We start from the raw sequence: 14,288 nt of genomic DNA on the forward strand, positions 1-14,288 counted from the left end.
CACTAAGCACGCGTCCTAGCCAGCCACATCTACTACGCGAGGGTCTTAAAATGCAAGAATGTACATGATTTAGACTCTTCTGTGTAGAAGACCTCATAGCAAACGAATAAAAAAAAAAAGACTTCGAACTCGAAATGTAGTTTTTGGCACCAACCGAACAACCGATCAATTGATTAATGACTATCAATCAATATCGTTATTTTTTATTCGATTCCCAGCACTAAAAAGCTCATGCTGGCGCCGATTAGCCCAGCCACAGCCAGTGCATATCGAAATTTGACACGAATCGTCAGATAAGCTGTTCGTCGCTACGCTGAGCTGAATGCGCTGAATGTCTCGCGCTTTACGGTCTTCGGTCGCATGTATTTATCGCGATCGGATATGCAGCGACGTGCTTCTCGCTGCCGACGGCGCGTTTCGACGGGTGGCGTGCGACACCACCGTGCTATGGTGAGAGAGAGAGAGAGAGAAAAAAAAAACTTTATTTGCTCAGAGCCATGGTCGGGGGTACCAGACCAAATCACAGCGAGAGCCCTCTACAACCTAGGTGAAGCAGACATTCAAGCTTTGTTCGTGCCCTTCCGTTTGAATTTGGCGCGCGGCCTCCTGGAAACACACGACGCGCCTCCGTTGCTATAACAACGAGGCGCATTCACAGAGAGCAGTGACAGTGAGGGTGAAATTGTAACAAAAAAGTTATCAAAACTACTAATAAAAGAATATAAAATGTAAGAATAGAGGTTAATTTATTATTTATAGTCTGTTTTAATGTTTTTAGCTTGCATAAAGTAACCCGTTCAGAGGCTTGCGGCACTGCGCTGGCAACAAGGAAAGGCGTTCCAGTTTAAATATGGGTGTTTGCGGTTGTCTTTTTTGGTTCTGACTGGCGTGCTGCTAAGCCCCTCTGTTGTGGCAGAAATCACTGTAGTTATCGTTTCTAAGCCGCTGTTGCTTGCCGCCAAAGAAACTGCGAACATTCCACTTGGCAGGAACGTGGGGCTTGCTTGGCCAGCACATGCCATGCCTCGGTATCCGGTAAGTCCGTACTTCGACGTTGCTCCACGTAGCTTGAAAATACGTTGTTAAACGCAACTCGTCCGAAAGCCTCTGCTACCTTATTTCCTCACGAATACTTTCTCTTCTTTGATTTGAAGGGATGACTAGAGCACGTACCGTGCCAAGCCCGATCAATAACAGTACTCTCGCAGCAAATATATCGGGGCAGGCGTTGCCCGCACTAGTAATGCAAGATAGCGTTGAAGACAATTCTCCGGCATGCCACGGCCTGCGAAAGTACTGGTCCGTAGTGGAAGTTTGTTTCTTGGATCCTGAGATTTAGAGCGGGTAATACGTTGGCACGGACAGTGGAAAAAGAGCGGGAGGCGGGGCCCCCGTACGCTTGCATATTAGTGCTTTAAAACCTACAACGCATGTTTGCAATGCGCATAAAACCACTTGGAATTACAACTTTTGGGTGTGTTTACCATATTTTTTTGAGTGTTGCATAAGTGAGCTAGAAAGCAGTGTAAGACCAAGCGGTAATCCCCGACCGACGCTGTTCCGCAGTTGGGAACGAAGCAGGTTCTCGTGTCAATGTGAAACTGTTTTTCTTTCAGGTCCGATACAATGTCAGGTGGGGCAGTGGGTCCAAAAGCGATATCAACACGTTGGCAGTGGAGAAGTGCGGTAAGTTACCTTTGGTTGGGCTCGTAATTGCCGTTCGTCGTCGGCCTGAAGCAACGTCTTTGCTTGGTCTGTGTGGGCAGTTCCAAAAGTGGCTTTTACAACAAACGTTGCAAATCTAGGACAACGTTTGGTGTGGACCTCATCTCTGGATTTATGTGTTGTCTCCTGCTGAATTTCAGTTGTTCCTAAACTCCAGTCCCTAGGCTTGGGGTGCATGGGAATTCAAAGGATTGCAGGAGTGGAATTCAGTGTTGCCACAACTACAATTAACGGTTTCATGTCAGCATTCCTGTAATTATCCTCCCTGTGATCTTCGACTGCACTTGCAGTTTTCACATATTCCTTTTTTTTTTTCCCTCACTGATGTACAGTCGACTCTTGCTAATACCAGAGTCCTTCAATGTTTTACTGGTCACGAAACTGCTCCGTAACTCAATGGGAGAACTTCATATGCTGCGTTTGGCCGCCGCGCGGTGGCGCCACCCTCTCACTGAGGTCACTCCTCGGGCGGCGTTGCGCTGGCTCGAACGGCGGAGCCGCAGCGAGTTGTGTTTGTTTTGTGCGGGAAAAAAATGCAACGTGCATATCGCGCTCTTGGGATGCGACTTAAGTAGTGCAACGACGATGCCGAACATTTGTTGCGTCCGGGATGTCGCTCCTTGTACAACGATACCGCAGAAAATGTTTCCTTGTTCTGTTGACCGAGCGACGGGCAGCTGTGTGAGAAATGGAGGGGCGCCATTCCAAGGCAAGCAACGGGAGATTTCAGCTTCGATTAAAAGTGTGCGACAGTGTGTGGAAATGCACTGTGTGTGAGAATGGAAAAAGCAATGTACCCTTTTAAGAGTGTCGTGGGCCTAGAATTGTACGAGGCTAACTTAAAGCCGGATTTTTGTCATATCAGTCAGGTTGTAGCGGTGCTTCATTACTTGTTTGCAAACTTGTATTACCTTGCGCTCAGGCTCGCGTGTAAAAAAGCTTTGGGACATCCTTGTGCATTTACTTTCCATATTTCCGTGAATTATCCCTTAGGGTTCGTTTTGTTTGTTTTGTAACCGCGCGTGGCCGATTTTGGTTTCTTATCTGGCGTTTGAACCGGAGCGCCCGTTTTCTCTTTTTGTCGTACGTCCCGTCGGGCAATATTGTTTGATATGGAAAGGGTGCCACCTTGTCGCTAACTTGATTTTTTTTTTCTTCGACAATGTTCTCGATCCTATTTCCCTGGATCTGAAATTAATAACGTTCCAAGAGTAATGCATGCATAGCAAACGCCACGCAACTCACTTTATCGACGTTCATCTGTTCACGTCACACTGCGGACTGCTTCTTAGACGTTTGTGTTTCATTCTAGTCTTTTGTAGTGCAGGAGATCGCCAGCTCGCTGCGTTCAGAAAAGCTTTGCGTCGTTCTTGGCTACGTGGCAATATTCTGTTTCCTCCGTGTGCTGCACATCGCAGCGCGAAAAAATAAATTTTTGTACGCTGGACCACGCTCTTTTGTCTCCCTTCGTAACATTGAAATTTTTGTTGAGTGTGATAAAATCAGTTTCATTGTTCTTTTTTAGCTTCCTGTTTTTGCAAGGATTGCAAAGCGTGGAAGCAGAAAGACACATGGAGTAACATATCTCTTCGTGTTTCGATCCTTCGCGTTTCTGCAGCGTTTTTAGATGTTCTCAAGTATGTACCCACTCATCGAAACGACAATACTATTGGGCTATCTTTTCTAGCGTTCTGTGCATTCCAGAGCAATCAACAGATTCATTAAGCGTAGTCTGAACGACGCGTACTTGGTTTCTTTCAGTTTTTTTATTGTATTATCGATAGGCCCGCAGCAGTCCGTGACTACACAGGTACCGTATGTGTGGTATTTACAACTTTGCTTTAAGAAAAGAAGCAATATAGATTTAAAAATCCGTAAACACGACGGCGCAGCGCTTGTGCCAGAGCACACAGAAGCCGTTGCCGTTCGCGGCCGAAGTCTACGGAAACTTGCTTCGAAAAATAAAACCCCATTGAAGGCACGTGATAAACGCAATAACTGGACTATTCATCGCTAACTACTACGAAAAAAAAAACACACTTAATCAGCGCGCAGTCACCAAAAGCAGCGAGCGTTTGCACGGCAAGAGCTGGCCAATACGCCGCACGCGCGGCGGCTGGATGACCTTCGTGCGGCGGTGGCGTCTGTAGCGGCGCGCGCGATCCCTATATGAAGCGAGCGCCGAAGTTTCGTGACCAGTAAAGCATTGAAGGACTCTGCTAATACGAAGCCCACTTCAAATTAACCGCCTCAGTTGTGATGGCGCTGACATAGTGCAGAGCACAGCGGTGTTTTGGCACTTTAGAATTTTGACCTTTATATCGAAAGCTGACGTCACCCTGGTGCTTTTTATTCTAAATAACTTCTAATTAACCGATACATTATGTTTTAGCTTTGAATTATCCAGCAATTTCTTCCATTGAATTGCATGTAAAAATAGCTGGGGCTGGAACATCGCTTCCAGTGAACACAAAATTTTAATTAAGCAACTTTTAATTGTCGAGAGTTGACTGAAAATTCATCATTTATTTGCACACCGTGTCCAATTTTACTGTTAGCTCATTCGATATTTGATCAGTTCCAGGATCAGACTTCAGCAGTTGGTCCTTGCTTCACTATCAGGCATTTGCTCACACTCCTAATTCTGTATGGGAGAATTTTGCTATTCCAACTTGAAGCTGTCTTGCACTGGGTTCTGACCGAAATTGCGCGCGTCTGCCGGGTCCGGTCTGCAAAAAATTGCGCGCACCCACTTCAATGTTAGTGTAAAAAGCTCTGTAGCTCTCATGCTAATTTAGGTACATTGGAACAAATCTCATGGAAATCGGCTGCTAATATGACTACAGCTAAACCAGGAAAAAACCAAGTTGGCAAAATTTCTGAATTTTCCGTTGCATGCAGGTTTCGCGCGAGTGAAGCAGAAGCCCAACCAAAATGCTAGGGATCGGCGATTGCAAACTGCCCCTTGAACAATTTATTTCACAGTGAGCAACTGTGGGATTTGCGCCTTCTGGTTTCCCCCGAACTTGGTCATTAAACGGCACTCCAGAGAAGCGAGGTCATTTGCCCCCGTATTCACAAACTTAACTTGCGTATCACTTTTGCCTTTCGACACTTTTTGGTGCCTAAACCTGTTTCGAGGAACAAAACGTATGCCGAAAGGGTGCCTTTTTCCGAACTCGGTGCTCTTTTCCGCACTGAAAATTGCCGAGAGGGTGCTAGCTGGGAATACTGTTTAGGGCAGCTACGTTTTTCTGTCTCGCTGGCGGAGACAACTTTTAAAATTGCGAGCTTCTCTTGGAACGATGAAACTTTTTGTTTTCTGGCAGCAGTCTTTGACGAACCAAAACCACAGATACAGATGTGGAGATGTGCGACTAGACACTGACACATAGGCCTAGCACCTAACCGACACCGCACTCGCACTGGAAACACACAAAAGTTTACGGTGCGGGAGAAGATCGCTAAATGAGTGCATTTCTGCCGCTCACTTTTTAGAAAAAGTGCAAAAAACAATGGTTCGTCAGTGTAGCGAATGCATTACGTCAGGGTTGACTGTCGCAACGCTTTCGTTGCATAGCGGTAGCAAACATGTGGGTTTCAACGGGGCTAGCAATAGGGAATTGAAAAAATTAGTTCTGAGGGAGGTTGTAATCGCCAAAAAGAATTCCCATCCGCTGTCAACGTGTGGCCGTCTGCGGTGGGAGTGCGGTTACGGGAAACCACTGCAACTCTTGCTTTATCAAAGCTGTCCTGAAACAGATTGTGTGAGAATTGACCTGGAAATAATTACCCGCCGTGGTGGCTATGGCGTTGTGCCACAGGCCCAAGGACGTGGGCTTGATTCTCGGCCGTTTTTCTGATGGAAGCGAAAAGCGAAAACGCCCGTGTGTACGAGATTTCGGCGCACGTTAAAAATCCCCTCGTGGTCAACATTAATCCGGAGTCCTCCGCTACGGCACACCTCGTTGCCCGTGAAGCATCGCAATGAATTTGAAATAATTGCAGGATAGTGATGTGTATTTCCTTTTGATGATTATAGGAAGTCTCCGTACATTGTTCCATCCCCGCATTAGTGGAAGGGCTCTAAATTTCCTCCCCTTTTTTATTTTAGCCGTACCTGTTCAAAATGGCGTGTCACTACTCGTTGATGCCCGGCATAGGTCCCGAAACATTCAAAACATTTTTTCAAAAGTCCCTTGAGCTAAGCAATGTACTCAACTGGGAGGAGAAGGCAACGGTTTAAAACAAATGCCACATTTTGGTGTTTGCCAAGCGCACCATGAGTGTGTGTGTGTGTGTGTGTGTGTGTGTGTGTGTGTGAACGCTCATCTACCTTGCTGTTGCTGGCTTTCATCATACTTAACCCTTCTGTTGCTTTTTCACATGCAGAGAGGTACAAGAGGAAACTGCATGCCACGCTTCGCAAAAACAAAGGTCTGGCTCAGAAAAACAGGATGCTCGTGCAAGCCCTGGAGGCGGCCAAGGCCCAGATCAAAGAGCTCGAGGTGGTTGAGAGACGAAAGCTCAAAATCGACAGCCTCATCTTGCCTCAGGTGAGGAGAGGGCCATGCACTGCATAGGGTTAGGGGGGGGGGGGGGGAACGTTTTGTCCTAGTGTTGTTCCATAAAGGAGAGAGTTTCAACTCAACCCTTAGGTATTTTCGGTGTGGTTTCATTGCTTAGCACTTGATTTGTAATTGTGAGTGAAGCATCGTGCATTGGAGCGTTGTCACTGTATGTGTAGTAAAAGTTGAGCCGCAAAGCAGTGTACAAGTATTGCGTCCTTAAATTTGTTGTCCCCATGTTCATATCCATTCTGAAGAGCTTCAAATTGGGGCTCCAGTAACAGTTAATGTGCAGGGTTCGCACTGGTTCTTGAAAACCCTTTAATTTAGACGTGTAAATTTTAAGGCCTGGAAAGTCCTGGAATTTTTAAAGGGTCCTTGAAAACCCCTGATTTTTCTGGAAAGAACCAATGGCCCTATCTTTTCCACAAGAATGTAAAGTGTTTGTCGTAAATTTTAGGTGTTAAAAATGTAAAGAAACATTGTAACAATCAAGTTTCAGTGTGTCGTGTGAAATGACGAGTTGTGGATTCTCATTATTACAAGGCAACATTGGGAGCAGCACTCAATAGAATTCGTGTCGCGATACGATCCCGTGAAAGCCGGCTTCTGTTCTCTATCTTGCATGTTCCATCTAGTCTGTGGACGGCCTTTCATTGCATGTTTGCTGTGCCTCATACGCTCTATCTGCGTTTGCTTTTACGTGCAAATGGAGGACGTGTACATAGTTCATCCTGCCTTGCAACAACACTTGTTGAGTTAATTTCAGCTGATACTCTTGCTGACAAAGCAGGAGATGCAGGCAACATTAACTAAGTTTTGAAATCAAATAGCCTAAGCAAAACACCAAGAAAAAAGAAAAACCTCTAAATACAAACTATGAAATAAAAAATAAAGCTGGGACAGCGTTCATGAACCCATAGCGCCTATCGGAATGTGCAGTAATGTTCTTAGGTATTGGGCAATAACACAATTTTGCATTGTGTTGAAAAAGTTATAAATAATCCCAGATAAAACATAAGATGGGGACCTTGAAAATGTGTTTTCTGGACCTTGAAAGTCCTTGAAAACCCTTGAATTTTGGCTTTTGAAGCCCGTACGAACCCTGATGTGATCTGTAAAAGCCTGTGCTGTGCCGCTTCTTGGCCTTTCTTCCTGCTAGTGGCTCTCAGCTGAGCTCGAATATCCCCACCCAAAGGGGTCCTTAAAAGCATCTCAAACATGGTAGGCAGACTTGTGCAATCATCTTATTACTTGGTCAAGGGCTTTGGAGTTAGTACATCAGAAAGCTGGCAATTAGTCTGCAAGGCGTGCGACTGCTTTCGCACGCCTCTTTCACATCGCCATCCCTTGTGCCGCGTTTATGCCCTATCAGTGTGTTTGTCTCAAGGAGCAAAAACCTGGGCAGAGAAGAGCATCTATGAAACGTTCCAGTGATAATTAATTTTGTCCCAGTGCTCTTGGCAAATGCAAGCTTTTTTATTGTAACAATTACTACCGACAGGTAGCCGTGAACCATTTTCTCACGTTATTCAGGTTACTTCATTCATAAATTCAGGGCCATTTAATTCGTAGATTTCTATCGCCTTAGCATGTGTTTTGCTTTGTGCAAAACCAAACTGCTTGGCGGGTAGTGCAAGTGAGCTGGGAAAAAATTGTGCAGTCTTGCTGTGTTTTCTATTGGTCTCTCACTTTCCGCAGTCATGCAAGCCACAGAAATGCGTTGCGATCTGGCTGAGGTTTTTTTGCGTTGATGCCGATTTTCGGTTTGTGAAATTGGGGCTAGTTTTTGACCCTCCATTGGGCTGTGGTGTTGCAGTTCTTGTTGAGGGGAGGAGGGCACATTTGACGGCACTTGCATTCTCAGTCTTCTAACGTAAGGACCTCGTGTATGGACATTTCTGCACTGGACCTGTGTGAAAATAACGGTAGCATTATGTCATCATTCCCATGTCCCTGTAATTAATACTTCATCACCCAACTCGCTATTGTACAAGGGCAAGTGTTGTTTTCATATTTAATGCTGGAAAAGTGAAGTCGTCCTCTTTGCGGGTATTAGAATCAACGGTTTTTTGTCAGGGGTATGGACTTTTATACTCTCAACCTTTTGATGTGCATACTGCACTGTTGAACTTCGTTTGATGCACATGTTTGGTCCCGTTATTGGTTAGGGTCAACAGACAAAAAAAAAGCCTCGCAGTGTCTGGCATATGTTTTTGTAGTGCGTGCGAAAAAAACCTTTGGCGGGTTTGACTTACAGAAAAGAGACCACAGGGTCATCTCAGTTTCATTGTCTATCCCTGGGTCTGCACCGTGATTAAGAATGGTGCAATTTTGGATTGGGTGCTACTATGTCAAGCTGTGGGTCAGTGGTGGAGGCAGCAAACGTTGGCTGGCATAAGCATAAGAAATAATACTATTGGGTTGGCTTAAAGGTGGGCTGTTCGACGCGCCCCTTGTTTTTTCCCTCCCTCTATTTGCTGCTGGTTTTCTGCCTCGGTAATACTGCCTTCCTAGAAACTGCAAAGGGGCACTCTTGCGCACTCAGTGTACTCCCAGTGTACTCCCAGTGTGCACTCAGTGTACTCCCTCGAACACTCCTGGCAGCTCAAGGCGTGGCTGGATGAAACCAAGGGCTGCACCAGGACTGCGCTTCAATTGCTGATGCGCTCCAGTAAGCTGATGCAAGACCTCCTGGACCCAGAGGTCAACGTCACCCTCGCAGCGGAGACCAGCCTGCCAAATGACACAACGACCCCTGAGCCCCGGTGAGCGCCCTCTCGTTTGGCTCCTCTTCCGCGGTTATTGTCTTCTCTTATTTTTTAAAATTAAGACGCGCCTCCATATTCGGAGACTCGTTAATTTACATTGACGCAGTTTCGTGTCTCGCAGCTGCTGCAACCTGTGAGAAGTCCGCGTTAGAATTTTTCCCTTAAATGGAAGCTTCGCTGTTCCACCTAAAGGAGTACTGACACCAGAGTTATATGTTCCTTTTTTATTGATTTCATCGATGCTTAATGACCTGGCACACCCGTAACAGCACTTCAAATAATTGAGTGCGCGGTAATTAATTACATTGAGCGGCCTGAAAATCGTCCGTTCTAGTTTCCTGCGCCTCCAGCCCTGAGGACGCTAGCGACGGAACCACTGAATGACCTCGCCGTTTTGTGTGGACGTCGTCAAAACACTGCAAAGGCCAGAGGAGGCGTTGTTATGACCGCCCCGCTGCTGGAGCTGAGTGGACGAGCTGCATTGAAACATTAGGCCTAGCACTGCGCCAGAAATTTACGACCGCTTTCAGTAAAAGACCTGATGGCGTCTTGTACTGCGGTCCTGCGCTTTATCGCTCTTTTCCCGCGTGTGGAACTTGATTTTTGGCAAGATTGCCTTTCTTAGCAGCGGTTATGCCTGTAGCTCCTCTGGCTGCGTGTACCACTTCGGGAACTCGCCAGCGCCCAATCGCTGCTCCCCGGGCCGCGTGTGTGAAGCGACGTTGCTCGTTTCTGACAAGTGTTGTAGGCAGACTGCTGCCTCGCTTCTTCTTTTCCCCTCTCACGGAGTGATGTCACGCCGATGTCCATTTGCTGTGCACCGCTCCGCATGCTGGTTCGTCGGCGAGATAAATCGGATCAATTTGAAGTATGTTCCACGCATCACAGGCCGCTGATGTTTCAGCCAGGATATTCTGTTGAGTAAAGGAAGTGAACCGTGTAATAGTATTTACACCAAAAATTGATGTCAGTACCGCTTTAATGTGTGGTGTGGTAATATCGTGCATCATCAAAGTCTGTTACGGGATAGAGCCTTGTCCTGTGATGGGTCATTTCACATGTGCTGGTGTTGCGTGTGTGGGCTGTCTGATTAAAGCTGCCTCTGTAAAGGGGAGTGCGATGCGAGGTAGGATATAAACGTCCTGTGAAGTCGCCTCAGGTTTTGACATGTGCAAGTGTTGCTGTGCAGCAATAATTTATACCGTATTTACTCGCATAATCCTCACACTTTTTTTTCTGAAAAGTCAATGCAAAGTTAGGGGTGCGAGAATTATGCGGGGAAAAAAATCCAGTGCACAGTGTTGCCAATTTGCCTTATGCCAATCCCGCTAAATGTAGCGGTCGTTTTTTGTATAGGTAAGCTCAGTGTTGCCAACAGCAGCTATTTCTTTTTATTTTATTATTTACAACGTAAACAGTCTCCCGTCGATCAGCGATCATGAAATTACCGCCTTTGCTTTCTGGTGCGCGCCCTATCTCGTCGTCGTATGTGCGTGCCCTACTCCAGTAACGCACGTTGAAGTCGGTGACGCCGATGTGCCTGCCTGCGGCACGGTTGCCTTGTTCGATCGCGTACTCTTTCGCTTTCAATTTGAAAGCGGCAGTGTAGCTGGCGTTCCTCCCCATGGCGAAGCGGCACCAAGCACAAAACAATTACATCAAAAAGTTCTCAAAACGGCAGCGAGCCATCCACCACTGACGCGAGTGACTCACTGACTGCTGCCGCTCAACGGCGGTACCACGACGGCGACACGACGACACGACAGCGGGCTGCGCGAACACCGTCTATAAGTTGCGCGCACGCGAAACATGCGCGAAAGTTATAGTTGCGCGCACGCGAAACATGCGCGAAACCGGCTCAAGGACAGTGTGAGTAGCGTGTTAGGGCGCCTGTTAGGGAGTAGCCATGCAGGTTGTTAGGGCGCCTGGATGGCCTTGGATACACAGCGCTCTCCACCGAACGGAGAGGCATCGGGGGAGGGCGCGCGTTGGAGAGCGCGTGCACCATGCGGGTTTCGCGAGCAGGCAACTTTCGCCGCTGCAAAGTTGGGGGTGCGAGGATTATGCGAGGAACCAAAAAATTCAAGTTTTGGTGGCTCACATTAGGGGTGCAAGGATTACGCGAGTGCGAGGATTACGCGAGTAAATACGGTAGTTTGCGCATTGTTGTATTGTATAGTTTGTATGCAAATAGGGACTTGTAGGAGCAGGACACTGAAGTTCAACCATCACCTGCATGTGTGTACGTGTGTGTGTGCTTGTGCACCAAAATATTGGGACGAGATTGAGCTGCAGTAGTGTAGACGGATAGGCAACTTGGAAAATTTCACTTTGAAAACACAGCACAAGATCTTTCCTTTTGTTTTTGTGCATTTTGTGCTTTTTTTTTTTTGCCAAGCTTTACGATGGAACCACAAAATTGGGGGAGAGAGCAGAGGCTGTTGAAGTTAGTTAAATCTCACTGCCGTTTGGCACACATTGAGCGAAACAGTACATCCCTATTCTGCAAAAAGGACTGAACATTTTTGCCCACACACGTATTTAGCAGGAATGGGTGAATAGTGGATTTGAGGCTCGAAGGGAATTCGAAGCGAATAGTGCTGTTTTGGTCGAATAATTTCGAATGTAATAGTAGTTTCAATAGTACACATCACAAATTACAAAGAGAAAATGAGCAAATTGTAACCCATTCTTAAGAATTCGAACTTGCGAAGGCACAGAATTTTGCGGAATATTGCCAATTGAGTATTTATTCAGAAATTGTATGCAGTTTTCCTGTGCTGTAGTATTCACAAGCTTTCATGAAGCAATACTAGTTGCCCCACTTGCTTCGTGCCAAGTAGCTCCCGCTGGTTGCTGAGACTTCCCGTCGTCAAGAGCAGCCTCTCGCTCCTCACTTGCACGGCGGGAATTGAAAGGTACCCCCGTGCTACCTTGGAACGGTGAAAACACTAACACAAAAATAAGTGGCATGCAGTTGACTGCAGATTTTTTGCCGCCGCCTAGAAGCTTTGCTAAAAAAGCAAGAGTACTGTAGCCATTAGTATCCGCGGCCATAGCCAACCAGAGCGGAAGTTACAGGTTGTCATTTTGAATAGTGTTTCATTAATTCCGCATCGAATCGGCAGTACAAGTTGGCCAGCTTGGTGCAGCTATGTTAGTAGCGGTGTCGTTTCAGTGCAGCCTTTGAACGGAAAGTATGGTGGTGGCCGAGAGCTCATCAAACCTCTAGGCGAGGCAACAACGTGGCACTGCATGATGATAGAAATGTCTGCGTTGGCAGTGTCCTGCGGCAAGCCTGGGATGACATCTCGGAAGGAATGACTGCACAGCTTGGCTTTTGGCTGCGCGTTCGGGATTCCCGAATCCCGAATATATAGAATACCGACATTCAAACCGAAGCGAAAAACGAATACAGAGCAATTCAGTCAAATATTCGACAACACTGAGTATTTGCCCATCCCTAGTATTTGAGCATTATTATTGTTGTTAGTATGTATTTCAGTTGAAACAATCTGTGCCCCTCTGTGCTGCATTTTATAGGCGAGGCGCTTCCCTCCTGACCCTAATCTCCAGCAAAGCCATTTTCAAACTGAGAATTACAGGGTTTGCACCCATTACAACGCAGTGCAGAGTTCTACAGTAACGAAATTAACACTAAAGAAAGGCAAGATAGATATTCAGAAGTGCGGCAGACATCTACGAAGAAAGCTTAACCCTCCGCAGCGTTTGAACCGTAGGCCTAGTTCGCACATTTTTGCTCGGATAAAGCTCCCCGTCACTTGTGATGAGCGATATGGTGCAAGTGCCTTTGTCGGGGTTGCAGGCTGTGCTCGGGGCGCCTCATTTGAGCACTGTGCCCTGTGTGCAGGCCCTCGCTGCACCCTCCGGGCAGCCAGCACTGTGATCAAGACCGGAGCCTGTCCAAGGTGCTCGAGGAGGACGAGGAGGAGGAGGACAGGACCGAGATCATCGGGGAGTCGTTGCCGGATTTCACCGAACCACTTGAGGCAGAACCGGAGGTTGGCCGCTCTTCGAGAGGTACGCATACAATTATACTTGCGTACAACTTAAACAAAGGCAACAAAAGTTTCCCCTGCACTTATCGCCACATCCGGCTGCTCCTCCAAGCAGCGCAGAGAGCACGTTCTTGCATTTTAAACGTGGTACGAGTCGCTTCCGTGATTTTTGGGACTTGGTCTGCTTAAGCGATGACACGCTAACTGGGTGAGAAAAAGCAGATGATGTCGCGCATTAGGCACAATTTGTTTTTTTCAAAATTGGGCATGCGCTGTCGTCAGTGTCCATTGCTTCAGTGGAGTGATATATTACATGAGCTGTTGCCATTCTTAAAGGGACACTGAAGTGATTTGTAAACAATGCGGGATTACGAGCGCAAATTGCAGTCCGGAGTCCCTAGGCCCTTGTTTCGACCACTCCGAGCGCGTTTACGCGAATTTATTTAGTAGAAAAATCAATTAGAAAATGCTGTCCTCCTCTCTGCACTCTCGCCCATTTTCTTTGGCGTTTTCGTGTGACGTCAGCAGGAGAGGAGCTGGCAATTGGCTGCGCTACTGCACGGCTCGCCGACCTTCCGCGACCGAGTCAGTCGGCCCAACGTTTAGTCCGCCGGCCGTCGACGGGTCATGGCAATTCGCTCGATCAGTTGAAACTAAGCCGCAACGCGTTTGTGAATGGAAGAATGTGCCTTTATTTACTTCGTTAGTTTGTACTCTGTATCTAGCTCCAAGTCAAGGTCGCTTCACACAAGCGCTGCCCACGACGCTTCGCTGACTGGTACGCCAGTAGGAAAATATAAGGCCTCTTGAAGGGGTAGAAGAGTCAGCGACGTCAATATAGGTACTAAGGAAATAAAATCAACATATTTTTACCGTACGGCGTAAACTAGGGTGCGGGAAGCACTTTTTTGCGCTGGGCGAACAAGCACAGCGGTCAGCAGCACGACTACGCATCTGCGAATGCTTTTCCGTCTAAGAAATGCAATTGCTAGACGTGAGCTATTGTGGAAACTCGGGGGACGCTTACTGCACGAGCGCAATACAACAAATATTCACCTAAGCTGCTTGAAATACTAAAACTAAATAAAACTGTAAACTGGTTATACATTATATACCTTATATTTAAACCGTCCGTAGCGCTCTCGCCCGTGGCCGTGTGGTCTGGAGTGCTAGGTATATTGTAGCAAATGTTTTGCCCGTCACAA

At 46.9% G+C, this 14,288-nt stretch overlaps 1 protein-coding gene across 2 annotated transcripts in view; it reads left to right on the plus strand.

Moving 5' to 3' along the window:
- Positions 1-833: 833 nt before the first annotated feature.
- The window catches only part of LOC144145977 (uncharacterized), a 40,829-nt gene continuing 27,374 nt past the window's right edge, over positions 834-14,288 (plus strand). For both annotated transcript variants that reach the window (XM_077677860.1, XM_077677862.1), the window contains exons 1-5: positions 834-1,035; positions 1,617-1,686; positions 6,118-6,281; positions 8,901-9,061; positions 12,936-13,105. In XM_077677860.1, coding sequence (XP_077533986.1) covers positions 1,021-1,035; positions 1,617-1,686; positions 6,118-6,281; positions 8,901-9,061; positions 12,936-13,105 — 580 coding nt within the window. In that variant the 5' untranslated portion in view covers positions 834-1,020. The remainder of the gene's footprint in view (positions 1,036-1,616; positions 1,687-6,117; positions 6,282-8,900; positions 9,062-12,935; positions 13,106-14,288) is intronic.

Source organism: Haemaphysalis longicornis, unplaced genomic scaffold, assembly GCF_048455015.1.
Source record: "Haemaphysalis longicornis isolate Haplotype H1 unplaced genomic scaffold, Haemaphysalis longicornis Haplotype H1 scaffold_7, whole genome shotgun sequence".
Lineage (NCBI taxonomy): Eukaryota > Metazoa > Arthropoda > Arachnida > Ixodida > Ixodidae > Haemaphysalis > Haemaphysalis longicornis.